Genomic DNA, 22,907 nt, shown 5'->3' on the forward strand with positions numbered 1-22,907 from the left:
CGCCGCCTTCTAAGGTTCCTGTGGCGGGACCTGAAGGTGGAAGAGCCCCCAAGAACATTTGAGTGGCAAGTTTTGCCTTTCGGCGCAACCTGTAGCCCGTGCTGTGCGACATATGCCTTACAGCGCCATGTTGTTGACCACTGCGGGCCTGACGATGACCTGAAATTCTCGGTTGAGAACTGCTTTTATGTGGATAATTGCCTGCAGAGCATGGGTACATCGGGTGAGGCCAAACGACTTGTTGATCGACTCAGGGATCTTCTGATATCTGCAGGTTTTGAGTTGCGCCAATGGGCTTGCAACGATCCAAGCGTCCTGCGTCACTTGCCTCAAGAGGCCAGATCGGAAAGCCTGGACCTGTGGCTGGCACAGGATAAGTCCAACCCTCTCGAGTCAACACTTGGTCTCAGCTGGAATTGGGCAACCGACTCCTTGGGCTACAAACATAGGCCTGTGTCCTACGAGGAACCAACCTTGAGGAACATCTACAGAGTTCTAGCTACACAATATGATCCCCTGGGTTATATGTTACCTTTCTCCACCCGAGCAAAGCTCATCATCAGGCAGCTGTGGGATAAGAAGCGAGGATGGGATGACTCGAACTTACCCGCCGACCTCCTGCAGGCCTGGTTCAGCTGGGAGGCTGAACTTGAGTCCTTACCTCTACTTACATTCCCACGTGCATATGTTCCGGCGGACGTTAACCTTGCGGGTGCCACACGTGAGGTGCACATCTTTGCAGACGCCTCTGAGCAAGCATATGGAGCCGTAGCCTACATGAGAACCGAAGACAAGGAAGGACAGGTCCACCTGTCTTTTATCCTTGCTCGTTCACGAGTAGCTCCAAGACGTCTGCATTCTATCCCACGCCTGGAGCTTTGCGGAGCTCTGGTTGCAGCACAGCTGGCTCGCGTTCTCGAGAGGGAACTTACTTTGACAGTGGCTCGAACTGTGATGTGGTCCGACTCCACTACTGTACTGACCTGGCTACACTCTCAGTCTTGTCGATACAAGGTCTTCGTGGGCGCCAGAATAGCTGAGATCCAGGAGTTAACGGAGAAGTGCACTTGGCGCTACGTGGACTCTGCAAATAATCCCGCTGACGATCTGACGAGAGGGAAGACCCTGGAGGCCTTAATAGATCCCAACCGATGGTCTCAAGGACCTCCCTTCCTTCTCCAGAACCCAGCTATTTGGCCAGAAAGACCCAGCACCGAACCATTTGAGGATAAAGCGGAACTCCGGAAGACCACCTTCTGTGGAGTAACGATTACCTCACCAATGTCAATCAGCAGGGATGACAAGCTGTACCGAAACTGGCAGGAGCTCATAGATGCCACTGCTCAAGAAATCCTAGGACAAACCCCTTCTAGTTTCCCACCGAGTGCTGAAGAGTACCAAAAGGCGGAGATGATAGTTCTCCAGCGAGCCCAACAACAGTCTTTCCCAGAGGACTACAAACTCCTTGCAGTAGGGAAGCCTGTCGCACATGGGAGTCGGTTACTCACCTTGGCTCCAGAGTTGGACAAATCCACGGACCTTATAAGAGTAGGAGGTCGGCTGCGACGTTTGGAAGGTCAAGACGACTTGACATTGCACCCTGTGGTTTTGGATGCCTCACACCCCTTTACACGCTTGCTTATCCAAAAGTATGATAGCGACCTGCATCATCCTGGTCCAGAGCGAGTCTTTGCGGAGATGCGGCGGTCATTCTGGATAATCCGTGGGAGGGAGGCAATTCGCAGACACCAGCATTCTTGTGCCGATTGTCAGCGTTGGAGAGCTCAACCCTCCATTCCCCGAATGGCGGACCTTCCCGTTGCTCGTCTCCGATTACACAAACCAGCCTTCCACTCCACTGGCGTGGATTGTTTTGGGCCCATGTTAGTGAAGATAGGCAGACGTCAGGAGAAACGCTGGGGGATAATATTTAAGTGTTTAACAACCAGGGCGGTACACTTGGATCTCCTCAGAAATATGGATGCGGATGCTTATTTGATGGCCCTGAGACGGTTCATCGCCAGAAGGGGGACACCTGCAGAGTTGTTGTCAGATCAGGGAACCAATTTTAAAGGAGGAGAACGGGAAATAAGAGAGGCTTTTGCCAGTATGGAGCCAACCTTGCAGAAACAACTCGCGCGACAGAGGATTAAGTTCCAGTTCAACCCTCCCGCAGCTCCACACTTCGGTGGAGTGTGGGAAAGAGAGGTCCGCTCTGTCAAGTCTGCACTTTACACCTGTGTGGGGGCCCAACCTGTTCATGAGGACGTCCTGCTCACTGTTCTCCTGGAAGTTGAGGCAATTCTCAATTCCAAACCATTGGGTTACGTATCTGCCGACATCGCGGATATCGACCCCGTGACACCCAATAGTCTGCTTATGGGGCGGCCTGATGGATCTCTTCCCCAAGTGGTTTATCCTGAGACGGAGCTCCTGAGCCGTAGACGCTGGAGGCATTCACAGGTTCTCGCTGATCAGTTCTGGTCCAGATTCATCAGGGAATATCTCCCTGGGCTGCAAACTAGACAGAAATGGCACTCCTCTTCCCCTGAACTACTGGAAAAGGCTGTTGTCATGCTGGTGGACCCGCAGCTACCTCGAGCCTTGTGGCCCATTGGGCATGTAATCAAGAGTCACCGCAGCGACGATGGACGCATTAGATCTGCCGATGTGGACATCAAAGGACATGTGTACACCCGACCGGTAGCTCGGTTGGTGATGTTGCCAGCTCTCCCGTCGGGGATGGACGATGCCTCTGTGAGCCCCTCACAGCCTGACTGATAAGCCTTTTAAAGGGAGCAAATGTGCTTGCACATTTGGGGGCGGCTGTATAAAAGGCTCTGACATTTCAGGGTGCCTTCCCCTTTAAGACTCTTATTCTGTGGTGACGGAAGAGAAATGTGTGGTTAGCGTCAGATATAGCGGGTATGGAAACGAGTTCAAGTTTAACGACATCATTTAGCCTACGTATCTGTGCTGTGCAGCTTCCTTAGTCCCTACTGAACAATCCAGCTTCCAATGTTCATGCGTTGAGTTAATGACGGAAAGTAAGTGACTGCTACTTTGCTGTGTTAATGTTTCTATTGTAGAAATTATTATGCATTATCATGTGCCAGCGTGATGAGTGAGATTTATAGTGATAGAACAATGTTTATGTTGTAAAACACTGTAGGAAATAATAAGTTAACTAGTGTGAGCCTTCTGATATATAAGTTTCATCGTTACGTTTATAATATTGAGTTAAGGGAATTAATATCGTGCTCACGAGACCATGTGCAGACGCTGTTTGAGTAGTAGCCTTGTCTGGCCAGAAGATGTCGCCATTGCTCCTTTTGTAAACCTTTTCTAATACAGTTTAATGTGAACTGGTCAGTGAAATAGGTGAAGCGCTTTATATTTCTCCAAGCAGTAATATTCATGTTTATGTAATTGTAGATTATGTTCTAAGGGGCATATTAATGTTTATTGAGATATTTATGTTAGATGAACCTGATTTGTATTATATGTGTGGATATATTCTTTACGTTGCATAGAAATGTATGTACTGTAACTGTTTAGATGGCAGTACCTAATGGTGATTTATTTGTTTTATTATCAGACTATAATGACAATACTGGATATTGGAATGTTCTGATGAGCACTGCTGAAGTCCAATACAATCTAAAGAAGAAAGAATATCTCCTCGTCTTTATTCCTGTATTCTGACCGATACACCATCCTGTTTATTGCCTGAAACCCTAGATGAACTAGCCCTACTAGATTACCTCTTTTACAATCAACAAGGCATTTTCGCCCACAGGACTGCCGCATACTGAATGTTTTTCCCTTTTCACACCATTCTTTGTAAACCCTAGAAATGGTTGTACGTGAAAATCCCAGTAACTGAGCAGATTGTGAAATACTCAGACCGGCCCGGCCGTCTGGCACCAACAACCATGCAACGCTCAAAATTGCTTAAATCACGTTTCTTTCCCATTCTGACATTCAGTTTGGAGTTCAGGAGATTGTCTTGACCAGGACCACACCCCTAAATGCATTGAAGCAACTGCCATGTGATTGGTTGATTAGATAATTGCATTAATGAGAAATTGAAAAGGTGTTCCTAATAATCCTTTAGATGAGTGTATATATTTGTATGTATTTTATATACAAAGTATTTTAAGTATTCTCTACATAGTCAATGCAATTGCTTTGCACAATCAATTATCTGTGTCAAATAAACACAATGTAACACAAATAGACAAACATTATCAGTAGTATATTCAAATTTCCCCTATTTCCCCAGTTATGTAGCAGTCTGAATTACAAGTGATGTAATGCACTGAATGGAAAAACAAACTCCATGAGTTATGAAAGGAAGCCATTTTTGATAACCATTATCAAATATAGTCACGTATGACCTGAATTTACAATGTAAGATTTGTGTGATTATACACATCTCTGTCTGGTTATATAAATGTATGTCCATCATTTGTTAGCATGGGTGCGCAAGCAGATTGTCATAGGCCTGTTCGATTGGCGGCACGGCCGATTATGTTTTGCAATCCGAAGGGTGGGTGGGAGATCTCCCCCGAATCTCCATAATGTATTCAGCTGGTAAAGAAGCCAGGGGGCCGTTAGTGTGTACTGGGTCAGATGGAGGGATCTAAATGTGTCTGTGACTGCCGTGCTAGTGTGGGGGAAGCACAGATGGGCAGAGGGCCTATCTGAGTCTCTCCTGTGACTCAGTCATGTACACACACACACACACACACACTGGCAGAGTCCTCCAGGAGTGAACTGTCACTGTACACCAACACAAAGTATATGTGCCTGTAAACAACTTTTATTAGCCTCTGGGGAGACCTCCAGGGTGATTGTGATAAGGTTCAGACTTACTTTGACAGCTTAGTTTGGGCACAGTGAAGTGCAAAGTGGGATAATAAACACTATTTATGTACTTTGGTAGGTGTAGCCCTGTGTAGGTTTAAATATTGTGTCTCATTCTGTATGTGTGTGTGTGTGTGTGTGTGTGTATGTTTGGGCTACGTGTCAAAGGGAGTGCGTGTTCATGTCAGCACATTATGACAGACTGTCTAAGTGTATCTATGTGTGTGATGGGCATTGGCAGAGCACACTGTGTGTGTGTGTGTGCCCTGCTTTCCCCCGTTCAAATGAATCATGACAGCTTCAGGAATGTGCGCCACTACTCATTTGTAGTCTGACTGCAGAATCAACCTCTCACTTCCCTATACATTTATGGTAAGAGCAGGCCCTACTGTTTATATTTACATAACTACAACAGAAGCCAAAACACTCCTGCGTTGGATGGTACCATGAGTGTGTATTTATGTGTTTGGAGAATAATAAATCTTTGGTGACCACTCCAGTCTTTGTCACACCTACCGCAATGCTAGTATACAAACTGATGAACATATAAACGTATTGTATATGTCAAGACTACAAAAGGTGGGACACACACGCGCACACACACACACACACACACACACACACACACACACACACACACACACACACACACACACACACACACACACACACACACACACACACACACACACACACACACACACACACAAACACACGCACACACTTTTGGGCACCTTGTGGAAGAATATATATCTGTATATTAAGTAATCCTACATCCAATCCCATCCTGCACATGTAATATTTTGTTTTATTACAATTTCTGAATAAAATGTGTGCGTTACTTGCACATGTAAAAGGGCAAGGCATTGCTATGCAGTTGATAGAATGTTAAGGTTGTCAGGATATTGCTATGTGCTTGCTAGGGTGTTGCTAGGTAGTTCTGGGTGGTTGCTTACTGGCCCAAGGCAAAAACCAATAGTGTCTTTGATGGTCTCTATATAGAGCTTTAGTATTTCAATGTAATCTATGGATTCTACCAGCCGAACATTGTAAGTCCAACTTCCAATAGCACACACTCTTCAATAAACTGCAAAAAGTATCATATCATTCATGTCATGATAAACTGTTGACTAGTTATGTGCTAAAGGTTAATATGTAGAGTGAGGGTTGTTGAAAGTGAATTGAATAACTGTAGAGCCTGTACTACAGTACAGTGAGTATGCAAGGTTTAAGCAACAATCACTGACATATAGTGGTACGTAAAGTAGATGATACCCATCCCAGACAGCCAGTCACAGTACATCACTCAGAGTAAGACTGCTTCAGAGAGCACACAAAACAACAGGACATTATATGGGCTGGTTAGGGATGATGGCTTAGGTTTAAACTCACATACTATAGAGATTGAACATAGATACAAAATGGGCATGGTGTGAATTAGGGGCGAGTTTGGGGGTGCAGAACCCCCCATTTGGTTTTTCAAACCAAAACTAAAGGCTGCAGGCTTCTGAAGTGTGTTTTAAAAGAATTTTCAGACTTTCAATAACAAAATTAAAAAAGGGGCATTATTTATCACCTTATTGTAGATGTACATATAACAAATACATCCTAAAATGGTTAACTGTTTTGAAAACAAAACATCTTTAAATGTCCATTAAATAATAATTCTGCCATCATTTACTCACGTGACTTTCTTTTGTGGAGCACAAAAAAAAAGATATTTTGAAAGTCAAACAACATTTGACCCCATTGACTTTCATTGTATGGAGACTTTAAAAATATCTTTTTATGTTCCATACAGGTTTGAAAAGACATGAAGTGAGTAAATGATGACAGAAATAAAAATTTTGGGTAAACTATCCCTTTAAACCCGAAGAGTCTGTGCTCCGAATGAACTGACAGAAAAAATGAAACCCTCCTAAATAATGAAAACGCGATAGGCATGGTTAAACCAGGTTAGAAAGTATAAATCCCTCATTTCTCTATTGACTCTAAAGGTGCCTAAAGCCCTGTTCACACCAAGACAAATATTTGGTTAAAAATTCTGTGCGATTTTAATTTGAATGAGCGGCTGTTAGCGCACCCGATCAGACCAACACGAATATTTGCATGCTGTCAATGCCATCTCTTTTTCATCACACTGTGAATAAAACTGGCCAACCGACAGAATTCATGCTTTTAATCACATGCCCAGAGTTATTATTATTGCTGTTGCATAAAACGACAACTTGTTAGGGCTGTCACGATTACTGAAATATTGTAATACCCCGAAACTGACAAGCCAACCTTTTGTTTCTTTTTCATAAGGCTATGCCCTTCTTGTTTTACACTGCATGCATGTATATTGAATGTTAAATAAGTTATATATAATGATTTTTTTACTTAATTAAGAGAGAGAGAAAGAGAGAGAGAGCGAGAGAGAGCTCAACTGAGCGTGTGCAATTACCTGCATCTGTTTTCAGGTCAAGTCATATATCCGTGAAAAAAAAAAAAGTATACCATATCAGAAGAGGAGAGCGATCTTCGTCGTAGGATCGTGGCGCTCACAAACAGAGTATTTTGCTAAGTAACAGCAAATAGCTGAGGAAGAATCTCTGCACTTATTGTTTGACAAACACCATAGCGAACACAAAAATCTGAACGGCAGTTTAAAAACATGTGAATACCGTTTGAACTCCTTTCTTCTCCAGGGAATTTCTGTTTTTCTTAAGAGTGAATGTCAATTTTCATTCAGCTCAGGTCTGAACAGACAAATCACATGTAAAAATTGGACCAATTTTTGTGCAGAACATTCGTGTTGGTGTGAACAGGCCTTGAGGAGTTTAATACCACAAGCTAAAAATGCGTGGCATCTCCTGTACACTGCAGAGGTGTACAAGGCTCGAGGCAGGGAGCTATTTGCCTCAAGACCTTACCTGTGCCACACTGCAGGTTGAGCTGAGGAAGGGGGTAGAATGGTGGCCGTGTGGGGCGGGCGGGGGGGTAACTATTAGGTTAACTAGGCTATGCTATGCTAAGCCAGGCAGAGCGAGAAGCATTGGTTAGTACCTGCCGGTGTACGGGACCAGGCTTTGACACAGAGCAGGCGGGGCGGGGCTGCAGCCCACGTCCCCAGACCCCCTGCTGCACAGATGGGGGGAGGGAGGGCTGGTGTCCCCATGAGGTTTGTGGATGGCACTGTAAATGGGCTCGGCCCTATTGGGGGTACAGAAATCACACAGTAAATGGGGCGCTTTCAGACACACAGAGACAGCAGACACAGAGACATACTGTATGAAGACACATACGGCACACACATGCACACAGACAGAGACAAACACACACATGCAGAAGTGAGGATGCCTTCAGCTGGATGGCTAGAGAGGGACGAGTCAGCTCTGGGGCCTGGGGTGACTCACAGGCTCCAGGGAGTCCATGCTGGGAGAGGTAAAACCCATCTCATGTCCAGGCAACAGTGGCCGTGACTTCAAGACATTTGACCCCATGCCAGAAGCATCACTTATACCCAGAGTGTTTGTTTGCTGTGTTGGGATTTGTGTTGGAGACCAGTCATGTTGAGTTAAAGCAATGTTCACAAACACACCACCACAGAGAGGCATTACACACCTCGTAGACGTTCTTCAGCCCACACTCGACACCTACTTAAAATCATTTTTCTTTGTTCTATCTTAGCCCAGTTACATCATAAAATGTGAACAGTATTGCCAAAAAGAAATCAAACAACTAAAGCTGAAGAACTGTAGCACAGATTGTGGGGAAAAAATGTACACCTCTAATCAAATATATATATTTATATGGACATGCAAGTGTTGCTTTTTTTGTCATTTGTGCATGAGTGCACTTGAAAAGTGACATCTGAGTGAGTGACAGAGTTCCCACATTTTTTGACCAATACATTTTCATGATTTTTCCCGTTGCTTTCCAGGAAATCTTTGCTTGTTTTACAATTTGTATTATTAAAATTGCAATCACAATTTCTAGATGATTCAATATTTTAGAGCTGAAGTATTACCTGTATACATTTCTATTTGTATGACTTTTCCAGTCCTGGAAATGTATAAATTCCCCAATATTTCCAGGTTTTTCATGGCCGTGGGAACCCTGGAGTGAAGAAGTGAGTGACCGTAAGTGAATAGATGATTAATTTCTTGACTCTGACCTGGTGAAGTCCTCCTCCCCCAGCATGTGCCGTGGAACTGGGGAGTACCTCGAGGGGGTGACTTGGGGTGGCTGGTACACTGGTTTAGGCTCCATGCCCCCCATGTAGGCCATGCTGGAGTTGTGTCCGACGTGGTTGTCTACCATGGTGGGAAAGGCTGGAGGGAGGCCGAGACCAGTAAAGGGAAAAAAGGCAGATGATTTCACCAGGTAACTACAGAGGACCGGTTCATCTCTAAGATAAGCATAAATCCATATTTTTTGATTATTGATACAGGACAACACAATCTATGAGGCCTGGGCAAAAGCTAGTTATCAGGCATCACAGCTGCCAAAAAGCATGCCTGATTGTGATGTGCATATATACAAGCATTCAAAATTTTGGAATTGGAAAGTTTTTTTTGTTTTTGAAGGAAGTCTCTTATGTTCAGTGTCACATGATCCTTCAGAAATCATTCTAATATGCTTATTTGGTGCTCAGGAAACATTTCTTGTTAAAAACAGTTGTGCAGCTTAATATGTTTCTGGAAAGTCTGATAAACTTTTTCAAAAGTTCAAAAGAACAGCATTTATTTGAAATGGAAGTCTTTTGCCACATTATACAGTAAATGCTTTTTTACAATTTTGTGGTCAAGTTTCCTTACTGAATAAAAGTATTTTTTCTTTAAAAAACATATTCTCTTAATATTCTCTAATATCTTTTATTATCTAATCAAAAATAAAATAATTATTGCTGGTTTTATTTACAAATTATAAGGATAAGGATTCATGCTGATATTATCCATAATCTCACTTTGTCTTTTGGAGGGCACTGTATGTGCAATATTCCTGGATTATACCGCCAAAAACGATTGACTGAGAAACAGTATCATAGTTGCACTTTTGAACGGCTGAGACTTCTATTGAGAGACTGACTCATCTCATATATGACATAAATATGCAAGTAAAAAACAGCTAAATAATCTCATTGTCAAAAATATATTTTTAATTAAAATGCAAAATACAGTTTCATGGCCAATAAGAGATATTCAGGCAGGTATGGCAAAAAGTTGATTTTGGCCGCTGTGTGTGCAATTGTGCAGGTGGATTGTGTGAAAGCCTCGTCTCTCAGTGGGAGGGAAGGATCGGTGCCGTGATGGGAGCAGCAGTGTGTGTGGGTGTCTGAAAACAGCGCCCACTGCTACACCACAGTGCTGTAACAAAACTCCACAGCATTCACTCTCTGCACCACTTGGTTTCATTACAGGGTTAAGGATAAAAGCAGATAGGGATGTAGGTTATATTTGAATTGACCTAACCACAAAGTAATTTTCACGTTTATCATGCAGTATGTGCATGTGCTTGGGCTATAAAATAAACAGTTTAGGAATGTTTTTAAGCTAGTAAGGGCATAGGGTTGGTTGATGGAGATCAGCAAAAGAAGGTACGTACTGCTGGAGTAGTCTGGTGGGGCGTACATGTCGTTGAGATGTACTGGTCCTGGCTTGGCCACTTTCAGATAGACCATGTCTGAAGTATTCTTCAGGGCGGCCACAGCCTCCTCATGACGCACATCCTGAAGTATAATGTTATTCACCTGCGAAGGCAGACACACACACACGCATGTTACATCGGCTGGTCTCTGAAGCGTGACTCAGAATGTTCACGACAGCACATTTGAAGATGTAGGAAGGAAGCGACTGGAGCGGAGGCTGGATGGCCCCACACTCGGCGACGGCATTCCATTCCCCAGCTCTCAGCCGTCCGGTCACAAAAGGAAGGATGAGAGGGAGGGGAAGCTGGAAAGGCGTAGTCCTTTTTATTTTGGAAGCTTTAGGGCACCTACACACTATAGAAAGCTAAGTGCTTGACAGATAGAAATGTGTCCAATTTGTTCTAAGGGAGTGGAAGGATTGTGAGTATATAGCGAATTAGACTCGCAACTGCCTCTCTGATATATTCACTGGTCAATAGACACCAACGGATTGGTCAAATTTCAGTTGTATGACCATAGAGACATTTTTTTTCTTTATTACACCTCTGCAAATAACTAGCACACATTATTACTGTTAAACACACCCACAATAAATCCAAGCATAATAAATAAATAATAAATACCAAAATATAAAGGCATTTGTAAATGTTAATTATTTAGAGATTTATAAGGAATTCCTTTTTCTCATTTTCTCATTTGCTTTAAATACACATTTAAAAAATGTCGCTAAACTTGGAGCAATCAAAAAATAAAAAAATCTACATTTGTGACCGGAGTCCAAATTCTAATTTGAATGTAAGCAAGCAAAGTTTAATTTAAATTAAATACAAAAAGTCATAAAACTTCTGCTTTTCAGTTACCAATACCAAGATGATAGGTAACATGATACACCCATAACATATGGGGTTTAATATTAAAAATCAGTGTTTGAAAGTGCGCATCTAGAACTTTTAAGTATTAAACTATTTAACTATTTAATTGATATATATTATTATAAAAATATATTTATGCATTTTATTTAATAAAGTAAAAAATTTTACGCAACTTTAAAACAAAACAACACAATGCATAGTTAAATGTTATACTTGAACACCTAAAATAGAATAAAAGGGAGATTAATTTTGCCTCACAACTGCTTTTTTTGTCCACAACCTCCTAATGCACCCCCCCCCCCCCCCCCAAAAAAAAGAGATGCAGTATCAAATCTAGTTTATACACATTCTAACTTTACACACAAAAACAGCAACTCTAGGCACTCTGTCCTCAAAATCAAGCTCCCTGACTGAATCAAAAAGAAAGAAAGGGATGTAAAGACACACTTTACATTTCTGCAGTTATGGCTGCCATGATTGATGCATAGCCTTTTAATTATGACATTTATGACCACGTCAAAGCCTGCGCAGTCCCTGGCACTTGTGTGCCATGCAAGTGTTTCTCCTTATCGCAAATGTGTCCTTGTTTGAGTTTGCGCTCATCTTCACATCAATCACACTGTGGCCCATAAACCTTCACACATGAGATATATTGTCTACAATATGACACAATAGCCTACAACACTGTCTGTGGTCATTGAAGCATAAAGAAATTCACTGAAAAAATAGGTCTTGCAAAGATATGCAATGTTCCAATGCATGCAGCCAGGTTGCCTATATGTGCTGGCTCTACATATAGTAAAGTACACAGGTGTATATGTGAAATCTTACAGCTAGTAGGCGATCGCCTGTCTGCAGACGTCCATCTTTCTGTGCCGCCCCACCCTCGATGATCTTTGTGATGTAGATACTGTTGTCACCCGGGATGTGCTGGTTGCCTATACCTCCAGCAATACTGAAGCCAAGACCTTGAATAAATGGAATGGAGTTACATTTTTAACCAGATCTTTTGAGGTTGAAGTCAACATGAAATGACACTCACAACCCATTTTATTTCCTTAATGCGGCATATTTCCAACAGAAACAAGCATTTCAATGAGAATAAATGAAAATAAATTAAATGTTAGGAAACTTTTCACTAGTAAAGTAAATAGGGGTGATAATAGCGATATTATGAATAACAGCAATTTCTATTGTGCTCCTCTAACCTTTAGGCCCTTTGAGTAGGTTGACCTCCAAAATGGTCTCCGGAGGAGCCTGTCTTCTGCGTACCAGCAACCTGACAACTGGGCCGGCCTCCTTCAAAGCCTCTACAGCCTTGCTGTGCACAACCTCTGACACGTCCACATCATTCACCCGCAGAACACAGTCATTTACCCTTAGACACAAGAAGAGACTCAAAGTCAACACAGCAATAACATAATCAATGAATTAATGTATCATCCTAATTACTAACTGCCCAATTTTGAACACACAAAAAAGTCCAATGTTCACCCTCGGAAGTCACTTTCAAACTTATTTCCTTATTATTAACCTTATTTCGCCCTTCACCCAAAATTCCTTTTTGTGTGGATGTTGCTAAGCTGACATTGTTAGTTAGTTGCTAAGCTACTACTCTAATAGGATAAAATGCTTAGCAAAACAATCGATTTTTAACTACAATGAACTTTTATTAGATACCTTTCATAATTTAAGTTTCTCTCGTCATGTCCGCCATCTTGAATTTATTTTTCACCAAGCTCATCCTAAATGATTGCCTTCTCCGGTAAAGAATACATGCGATGGTGCCTTAGAATTTGGCCAAACTAGACAGCATAATTAGGATGTATAACTGTTGGAACAGCCTATGAGTGGGGAGCCCGCCTATAATGTCTTAAAATACTGCCTATGTAGGCAGCTCACTTGGTTTTGGAACAGAGCAAGAGATGCTCAAAATGAACATTAGACCCTGAGAGACAGATCACTCACCCTAGTCTCCCATCCATGGCAGCGGCACCTCCTGGGATGATCTTTGTGATGAAGATTCCTGGATCATCAGGAATGTGTGGATTATCCACACCTCCAGCAATGCTGAACCCAAGGCCAGAGTTGCCCTATTGATGACATACATGAGTAGAATATTATAGACAAGGAAATTCAGATGTTTCACAAAGATTTGTGGATAAGATCTGCATCTGCTTTTTGCACGACACCTGGCTCTCGATACTTTGTAAACACCAGCAAGGCATGGACAGTATTATGCTGCTAAATATAGGAATTTGTGGTGCACATTTCAAGAATCCAAAAGTCCTATCCGCTTCCGCCTATTTCCTCCCTCCATACTTCATCACCTCTTACTCTGCTGTTTTCATTCCAGTGCCAAAAAGCTGAGACAGGCTGGTCTGTCTGACAGTCACATCTCAAAAGACAGGCCCTAAAGCAGACAGCTGAGAAAAGACCTCACTTTATTATTTTCTATAATTAATGAGCGACGGTCGCAGCAAATTAGTACAGAGTGGAGCTAAGACATCCCAGTGAGCCTTCCATGCTCCAGAGCCACTGCGAGAGCTCCAACTAAAGAAGCGTGCACACCCACAGACCTTTTAACGTGTGAGATCTTAACATAGTTTATTTAGGCCTCAGCGTACAGAAATGCCACTTAGAGAACAGCCCTGCAATTATGCTGAAAGCTCAGAGATGCACCCAAATCCAACATCTACTGCTGTTTAATGAATGGCCTTTGCAGATAGATTTAGATTCATTTGCATTGAACAAACTTCAAGTAAGAAAAGACTTTGCATTTAGTACATATGATAGCTCAAGAACTTTTTGTTTTTGTAGATAAAAACAGCACCTGTACTTAAATAAATTGCATGGTATTTTCAAAACTTTTCAAGTAGTATGTAAATATACCCAAAACGCATGTTTAAAAAAAAAAAAAAAGATTAAGTATTATTCTCGACTGACTTGAGAATAATAATGTAACTTTTTCACTTCGCCTATTATGTGTTTGATCTAAACAGGCCTTTCAAAGTTCAAAAGTTACTGCAGTCAGTGTAATACTTTTTTTATTAGCATCTGTTTTCCTTGCATATCAATACATTTAATTCAACTGTCATTTAGACCTACTGATTTAATGGTAATCTACAAAGAATTGAATATATCTAGATTTTCATCAGGATTGATCGTTATATGTGTTTCTAAACTGTTCTAAACATTTTTGGTGATTCAATCAAATTATTATTATTTTTTTTTTTTATAATTTAAAACCCTTATGTTTTGTGATCAGTTTTGATAATGTACCACAGCTGTAAATTACATTGCCTGAAGTTCAATTGCAGGCATCTAGCTCAACATTTACTGCCATCTAGTGTCCAGGTCTTCATAGGTAGCATTGGTGGATGAGAATATTGGTAAGTTATACAAGACACCCTAAAATAACAGACATATAAAACAGCTGAATTACTGATATTTACCCTCTCGAGAATGATTTCTTCATATTTATACATGCCATCACTCCCGTTCACCTGTAATAGACAAAAGAAAAATTGTGTAACATAGACTCATAAACTGAATCATTAGACATGAAGTAATGTCAACAAATTACGCACAAGAAGGTCACAACTATCATTAATTATGTAAAAGCAGAATCGCTATAAACTCAGCGCAATAAAAATGAGAGGTATGAATCACGTACAAGGCACAGGGCTGATAAACACAGTCAAAGACTACTCATTATAACGGTTAAATAATAATTGCACTCTGCATTAAAGCCACATCTGCTGTGATTTAATCTCTGCATATTTTTATTGTTATTATCTCATGTACAACGGGAAAGGTTTGGCCGGGCTGAGGGGGATAATTCCACGTGGCAGGCAGTCAGGCAGGCAGGCGCTACTGGAGGTGCTGAGAGCATGAAGCAGATACTTACATAAGGGCCTGCATCCAGTGAGTCTGCGTTCACAATGATGGGGGGAGGGTTTGCCTGTGAGATGAAGAGATGCACATTACCTCAGTGTGTGAGGCTGGCGGCTCACACGTATGCACGCGCACGCACACACACACACACACACACACACACATACACGCAGTCATGAGGAGACAGTAAATGCATGCCATGGGAACAGTGGGTCTCAACAGAGCATGGTACATCATCGCCATGATGTGACGCTTCAGGGGGAAGAGTGAGGACAGGACTGGAGGTGTGAAGATTACAGACGGCCTGCGGTCTGCCACTGAAAGAGAAATGCAGTCGAGCCGAGGAGAGACAGTACTATGAGTGTTATTCGCCTCCGGCTAGTTTCATTTTTCATGTTTAAGCAATATCAAATGAAATCAGCATGGATATGATTACACTACCACATTTAAACGTTTGGGGTCAGTCAGATTATTATTATTATTATTTTGAATTAAAGCTTTTATTCATTAAGAATGCATTAAATTGATCAAAAGTGAGAGTAAATACATTTACGGTGTTACAAACCATTTCTATATCAAATAAATACTGATCTTTTGAACATTTTATTCATCACAGAATTATGAAAATAAATGTATCAACAGTTTTTTGGAAAATATTAAACATCAATGTTGAACAACATTGATAATAATAAGAAATGTTTATAAATATATATAAAAATATAAAACTGTTATTTAAAATAATATTTCACAATATTACTTTTGTTTTTAATGTATTTTTGATCAACAAAAATAGTTCTAAAGTGGGATAATGTCCTTCCAAACCCAAATGATTTGTTTTTCTTTATAGTAACACAAAAGGAGAAAAAAAGGAGGCAATGAAAGACATAGACCAGGGGCTGTCAAGCTCTAAAAAAGGTCAAAAGTACCATAAAAGCACCATAAGAGTACTTCATATGATTTGTGCACACGGGACATGTTACCACAACTTAAATAAATGCATGGTTGCAAGTTTAAAAAAAATCTAATTTATTGTTTTAATTAAACCTTTTAAGTTGCAAATATTATTTTGATGAGTTCTGTTGGCATACTAATGTTGATCATTACATTAACTTAATATTGTGTGTAATTTAAACTCAAATTTCTGTATTAATTGATACACATATATTTTTAAATTAGGTTGTAGTAACTTAATGGGCCCTATTTTAACAATCTGAGCGCATGGTCTAAAGCGCACGGCGCAGGTGCACTTAGGGCATGTCCGAATCCACTTTTGCTAGTTTAAAGACGGGAAAAATGGTCGGCGTGCCAGGCGCATGGTCTAAAAGGGTTGTCCCTATTCTCTTAATAAATTATGGGTGTGTTTTGGGTGTAACGGGCAATAAACCAATCAGAGTCTCTTCCTCCAATTCCCCTTAAAAGCCAGTTGCGCTCACGCCATGGTGGAATTTTCTAGTGGAAAAACTGAACGCTTCTCCAGAGAGGAATCATTTTATTTTTAATATGCAAAAATGTTTGTGTGCAGCTGCGCGTCTCTGTGTGTATAATAAGCAGAGTGTGCGCATGTTGTCCACCCGCCTATAGGCTCATATTAACACGCTCAACAGGTTTCAGTTGGTCAATGGCGCAGTCGTTTTCCGTTCTTCAAAATAGCAACGCACCAAAATTGCATCTGAACACACCTCGTTTTCAGACCAGCACGTCCATGGGCGAACAGATGGGCGCAAGAGCATTTACTATTTAAACAACGTGGCGCTGGACGTGAAAATGATAACTGCGTCGGGCTGAAACTAGCAAAAAAAAAAACACTTAAGCCTGGCGCTGCATTGTGCCAGGTGTATGATAGGGCCCAATGAAATTGTCTTGATAACTTGAAATTGTTCATGTTCCATGGCTACAACTCAATTTACCTTTTTTTTTTTTAAGTAATCAACTTAAACATATTATTATTAAGTTCCTTTAACTAAATGTAGCTTGTTGGTTGAATGTAATTTCACTCAAAGTTTTCATGTGCTATATTTCAAGTCTGTAGTTGGAGAAAGAAAATTAGGGGTTCGTGCTTTTGAGAGTTTGACAGTCACTGTCTACATTCATATACAGAAGAGCAGCTTGAACATTCGGCAGAATATTCTCATTTTGTGTTTCACAAAAGAAAGCAAATAACACAGGTTCCAAATGACATGGGGGAAATTACAGACTTTTTCCGTAAACTATTCCTTTACGTATAACAAAGAGGTGGGAATGTACAAATTCATGTCATCCTGTAATTTTAGGTATTACCCATAGAATAGTCCATGCTGTTAAAACATATGAATGAACTGAGGCAGTGAACCAACTGACATTCATGGCCTTTCACATGCAAACCTTGTTGTGTTTGTGAGTATTGATCTGATTGATCTGTGGTGAGGTGATGCTGACAGGGCCGCTGGCTGACCAGTATAGAGGAGATGGTCACTACCTCTCCACCCCCTTCAGTACTTGAGGAGTGAAACACTAGATTATCACTCCAATTGATACTAAATCCCATAGAACTCTTGTAATCAAGCCACACGCATTACCAACGAATCATTGTTTATCTTGTTTTCCAGTAAAAATATAAACATTCTTAAAATGAGAAACAAGATAACAGAATATAATGACTTTTTTTTTTTTACCCAATCAGCATATTATTTTTGATATGTTCTTTTCAGTGTTGTTATTGTTAACTAAAACTCAAAACAAAAACTAGTAGAAATTGTGGTAACACTTTACATTATGTAGTTATGAAGGTATATATATATATATGTACGTTATAATGCATTATATCTTTTCATAAATAATTGTAACTACAGTTCAAATGCATTATAATTTACGCAGACTCCGTTACATCTGAAATTGGTAGTTTGTTGTGTTTTAATGAATTATACTTCCTAAAGTTGTATTATAATGTATTATAACTGTGGTTACAATTATTCACAAGACCATACAATGCATTATAAGGCATAATTAATGCATTAAAAATACTTTTATAATGCATTATACACAGAAACTTTAAGTAAAGTGTTACTGAAATTGTTTCCAGTAATTGAAATGAAGCGGTTTAAAAAAAAAAAAAAAAAAAAAAAATATATATATATATATATATATATATATATATATATATATATATATATATATATATATATATATATATATATATATATATATATATATATATAAATAGATGAAAAACTTAAACTTGGTGTCATGTCATCTAACTGAAATAATTAAGTTCAAGTAGAAATACTACAATAGTATTTAAATAATACTAAAATAAGACCTCATACACAATTTTAATCCTGAACGAATTTAGCTTTCTATAAGGATGCTTTGATATTTTTACTGGGAAACTGCAAGAAAAAAAGATTTTGCCATACTTGTGCAATTTACCTCTTTTAGTAGCCTTGGCATAATCCACATACATATACAGCCGCGAAACACATTTTTAATATTACTTGTGTAACACATGTTTAAGATCACTTTGACTGCTAAATGTACATTGCGTGCATGGGCAGAACTACTGCAGACAGTTTTATATAACATTCAGCTATATTGCACAGATATTCACCCCCCTCACATTCCCTCTGGCTGTCACAGCAGCTGTGGCTGATTGCGTTTCGGTTGCAGACCCTGAATAATTTCTGCGCCTCTCTTAGTCAGTAAAGACCTGAAAAGACCATTTGAGTTACAAGAACATATTCTAAAAGAGTTTCCTACGTCACCACCTCTATTTTCACCTGACACTTCCATCCTTGTGACAGGTCCTCACAGGTGCAGACAGCACTCAGGTACAGCTAGCTATCCAGTATGAGAGGTTAGCGCCGCGTCAGCTCCATCTAGACCTAGAGTATGCACACTGGCTAAAGACCTGCTCTAAGAGTTCGCTCTCTAGAAGAATCCGCAATGGTGAGCATATGCACAATTACAAGACTTCTGCTTTTGCATCACTTATGTGTGCACAAGCATCAGACAGCATTTTGAGTAAAAACTATTGAAAATCTGGTTGTGGGTAATCTCATTATTATTGCATCTCAAATGATGTACTATACACTTTGTACTTACTGTGCACAACACTATGTACTCGGCCAGAGTGAATGGCTTTTTGAAGGGTAGTGCCATCTTAAATAGAACAGTTAATGTTTTATCCATTTGAAGGAAATGATGTTTCAAACCCACTGATTTGTTGCTTTACCACATAGACAAAAACAACAGAAAAATTCTTCAAAATATAGAAGACAAGGTCATACAAGTTTGGAATGCAAATGATGACGGACATTTAATTTCTGAGTGAAGTATTTTTGAACAGATCAATTCAGTCTTGTGAGGTAACGTTTTGTTAAGATTTTTTAAATGTTTATGAAAGCATCTTGTTCACCAAGGCAGATTTTATTTGATCAAAAATAGAGTAAAAATAGTATTATTGTGAAATAATATGATTTAAAATAACTATTCTAAGTTTTTATTATATTTTAAAATGTTATTTATTCGTGTGATGCATTTTCAGCATCATTACTCCAGTCTTCCGTGTCACATGATCCTTCAGAAATCATTCTAAAATGCTGATTTGCTGCTCAAGAAACATTTCTTATCATTATCAATGCTGAAAACAGTTGTGCTGCATTTTTGTGGAAACATTTGATTCCAGGATTCTTCAATCAATAGAAGAATAACATTTATTTTAAATAGAATTACTTTGTAACATTATAAATGTCTTTACTGTCACTTTTCACCAATTAAATACATCCTTGTTCAGTATTCATTTATTTAAAATGAAAAATGTAATGGTAGTGTACGCAGTAAGTGGTGCCAGTTCTTGTCCATTCTCAGATGAATCCAACACATCAAGGTATGTGGGCTAATAAAATCGCACGTTCACACTTTAAACATCTTTTCTATCATTACCATTAACTCATTCAAAGTCTACACATCACACCACAGCCCAGGTTTCTCACTATTTGCTATTGCTAATTGAATCAACACAGTTTCAAAAAGACATTAGAGCCCTTTGACAAAAATAGACACCCAAACATAAACCGGGAGCAAAATTACAATAATAAAACAAATCACTTTATCTTCAGCATTGTGTTTTCAGTCAAACATCATTTTGATTTGTTTGTAAAAAGGCTTCTGACAAGTGCAATGCTCCCTTGTATAGTTGCAAAAAAGCATAACACAAGGGCAAAACGTCTGCATAATGTGCCTGTACACCATGTAAGAACATCTTGGACAATGAATTATACTTATACGCAGCAGCATATTGGCACGTTTGAGCACACAGTTGCCAAAGACAAGGCCGAAGCGTATTTTAAAATCAGTGCCACCTTCTTCTCTCATCCACTGAGACGTTCCAGCACAGAGAATGCGATGCAAGGAAACAGGTGAATATACAGCCTGCCATACAGTACCATTAACTCTCCAGATGCTAATTAAGCATAAAATGTGTTGCTGTAATAACACAACAGACCTCCTACGTTATCGGGCCTTTAAACCCATCAGCAAAAGCCATCGTCGTGGTCTAGGGGATATGAACAGTAATCGCTATGTTTCTATCCTACAACATAAGCGAATGAGATAAAGAAGGATGATAATTTCAGATGCATAATCCGGGATGCTGCGGCTGTCTTTGGAGGAGCCGGTGGATGAATGTGCAGCAGTATCAATGAGCTATGTGACAGCGATATGTGACCTGAAGTGTACATGTCCTGAAGAGAGGCTTATACCATCACTGCTCATAACTCTCTATCCCAGATTAAAAAGCAGAGGGATGACGGAGAGGTGAGGTGGTGGAGTCACATAGGGGCGTCACCAGCCCTGGGCTTTCTGGGATAAAGTCATACAGAATTTTGGTTTCTAGCCTCTAATCTTTTTTTTCACCCTACACAACTGCAGCTGCCCATTGTTATGCAGTGAGATTTTCAAAACAACATCCAGCCCGCTATATAAACAAAGGTTTTTCAGTTTAAAAAAGCACAACTATGAGAAGCACGATGGAGCAGCAGTAGTGACAGTCTCTTAATGCTCTGAGCAGACCGGGTCTGAAGGTTCATCTGAGCCAGCCAAATCGCTGTGACAGGGGCAGGTGAGCAAGTGATGCCACAGCTGGCGGAGGCTAGCCACAGCTAATCATACAGCTTACATTCACCTCAAAGTTCAAAAAGAAACTTCTGCCATCATTTACTCACACTCTTAGAAGAAAAGGGTATGTTTTAGGGGTTCCATCATGGGATCATTTTATGGATTTAGTTTTAAATAATTAATTTTGTTTTCATTCACATTTTTTAATGACATTTTATGAATTAAGCATTTGTAAACAAACTGTATCACTAACCTGTTAAACATGAAAGTATTATGCAATCATTTGAGACAATTCTCTGTAAATAGAATCTTTTTAGCATAAAGCGTTCTTTAAAATAGAGACAAGATCGCTAGGATTTTATATAGAACCCCATTGAACCTAGAGTGTTCCAAACAAGACACAAAAGAAAACATTTTGAAGAATGTTATTGTCCATGTTTTGACATTCTTTAAATTGTCTTCTTCATATTCCACAGAAGAAAGAAAGTCATACAGGTTTGGAACAACATGAGGGTGAGGAAATAATTTTCATTTCATGAAATATCCCTTTAAGGATATTTAAGGATCAATACAAACATTAAACATGGGTGGCTAACTTAATTTTTGTTTCTTTCAGTCAAATTATTAATGGCATAAAGTTGACATGATATCAAAACAAATTATATTTACTTCCTTTAATGCACATTTGTGCTCTTTTTGTGAATGATTTATCAATGCTATGGCAAACTGTCTGCATTAAATTTCTTTTTAATGTAAATGTAAAGACAAATTCTAACCATCTGGCTCAATTCTAGTACATAATGCCCACTTTTCACAATCCAATCAATTACGGATGGATAAAATCAAGTCCCCCGTGTCTGATAAGAGAAATAAAAGGGTTGCAAATCTAATTTGAAGCCACTTAGTCACTTAAAAGAGTCTTTTAACATATTAAAGAGAATAAAATGAAAATTGTGCCCCTCAAAATGATCACCCTTATATTGTTGCAAACCTGTGACTTTTCTTTCTTCTGTGGAACATAAAATAAAACATTTTTGGTCCATTAAATGTCAATGGTAAGCAAACATCATTCTCCCGATTTCTTATTTTGTGTTCCACAGAAGAAAGAAAGTTTAGAACTACACGAAGGTGAGTAAATCATGACAGATTTTTCGTGGGGATTATTCCCCTGAACAAGAATCCTGACTGATTCCAGACGCTTACAAGACCTCTAAACGCTTCTGTCACATACGACTGGCTCCAGAGAAATGAGAATAGAGAAACGGTAGGAAGAAAGAGTAGTAAAGTAGCACAAGGCTGGAGGGTGTCCAGATGTGGCAGAAGGGAAAGTCTAAAGGGTACGAGAGGGATTAGACAAATCTGGATTAGATTACAATTAATCCCATAATTTCCTTTTAATTCAATGTCTAATCATTTAAGGCTGTTTCTATCAGCCAGCTGTCACTGCACACAAACTTTATCTCCAGCTGCAACACACACAAACACACACACACGCGTACGCGTAATCAAGCAAGCATGTCGTGTCTGAACATCCGCTCCAAGCACTG

General features: G+C 39.9%; 1 protein-coding gene across 6 annotated transcripts in view; it reads right to left on the bottom strand.

Annotated features, from left to right (window-relative positions):
• Positions 1 to 22,907, bottom strand: part of dlg3 (discs, large homolog 3) — a 140,435-nt gene that overhangs the window by 47,224 nt on the left and 70,304 nt on the right. For 4 of the 6 annotated variants that reach the window (XM_079838592.1, XM_079838594.1, XM_079838593.1 and 1 more), the window contains 7 exons: positions 15,284 to 15,337; positions 14,829 to 14,879; positions 13,342 to 13,466; positions 12,582 to 12,751; positions 12,205 to 12,341; positions 10,459 to 10,603; positions 9,029 to 9,185 (listed from right to left, as the gene is read on the bottom strand). In XM_079838592.1, the coding sequence (XP_079694718.1) occupies positions 9,029 to 9,185; positions 10,459 to 10,603; positions 12,205 to 12,341; positions 12,582 to 12,751; positions 13,342 to 13,466; positions 14,829 to 14,879; positions 15,284 to 15,337 (839 nt within the window). Of the gene's footprint in view, positions 1 to 7,917; positions 8,065 to 9,028; positions 9,186 to 10,458; positions 10,604 to 12,204; positions 12,342 to 12,581; positions 12,752 to 13,341; positions 13,467 to 14,828; positions 14,880 to 15,283; positions 15,338 to 22,907 lie in introns of all 6 variants that reach the window. The other 2 variants (XM_079838595.1, XM_079838590.1) reach the window with 1 other exon arrangement.

Source organism: Gobio gobio, assembly GCF_949357685.1.
Source record: "Gobio gobio genome assembly, chromosome: 16".
NCBI classification, from domain to species: domain Eukaryota; kingdom Metazoa; phylum Chordata; class Actinopteri; order Cypriniformes; family Gobionidae; genus Gobio; species Gobio gobio.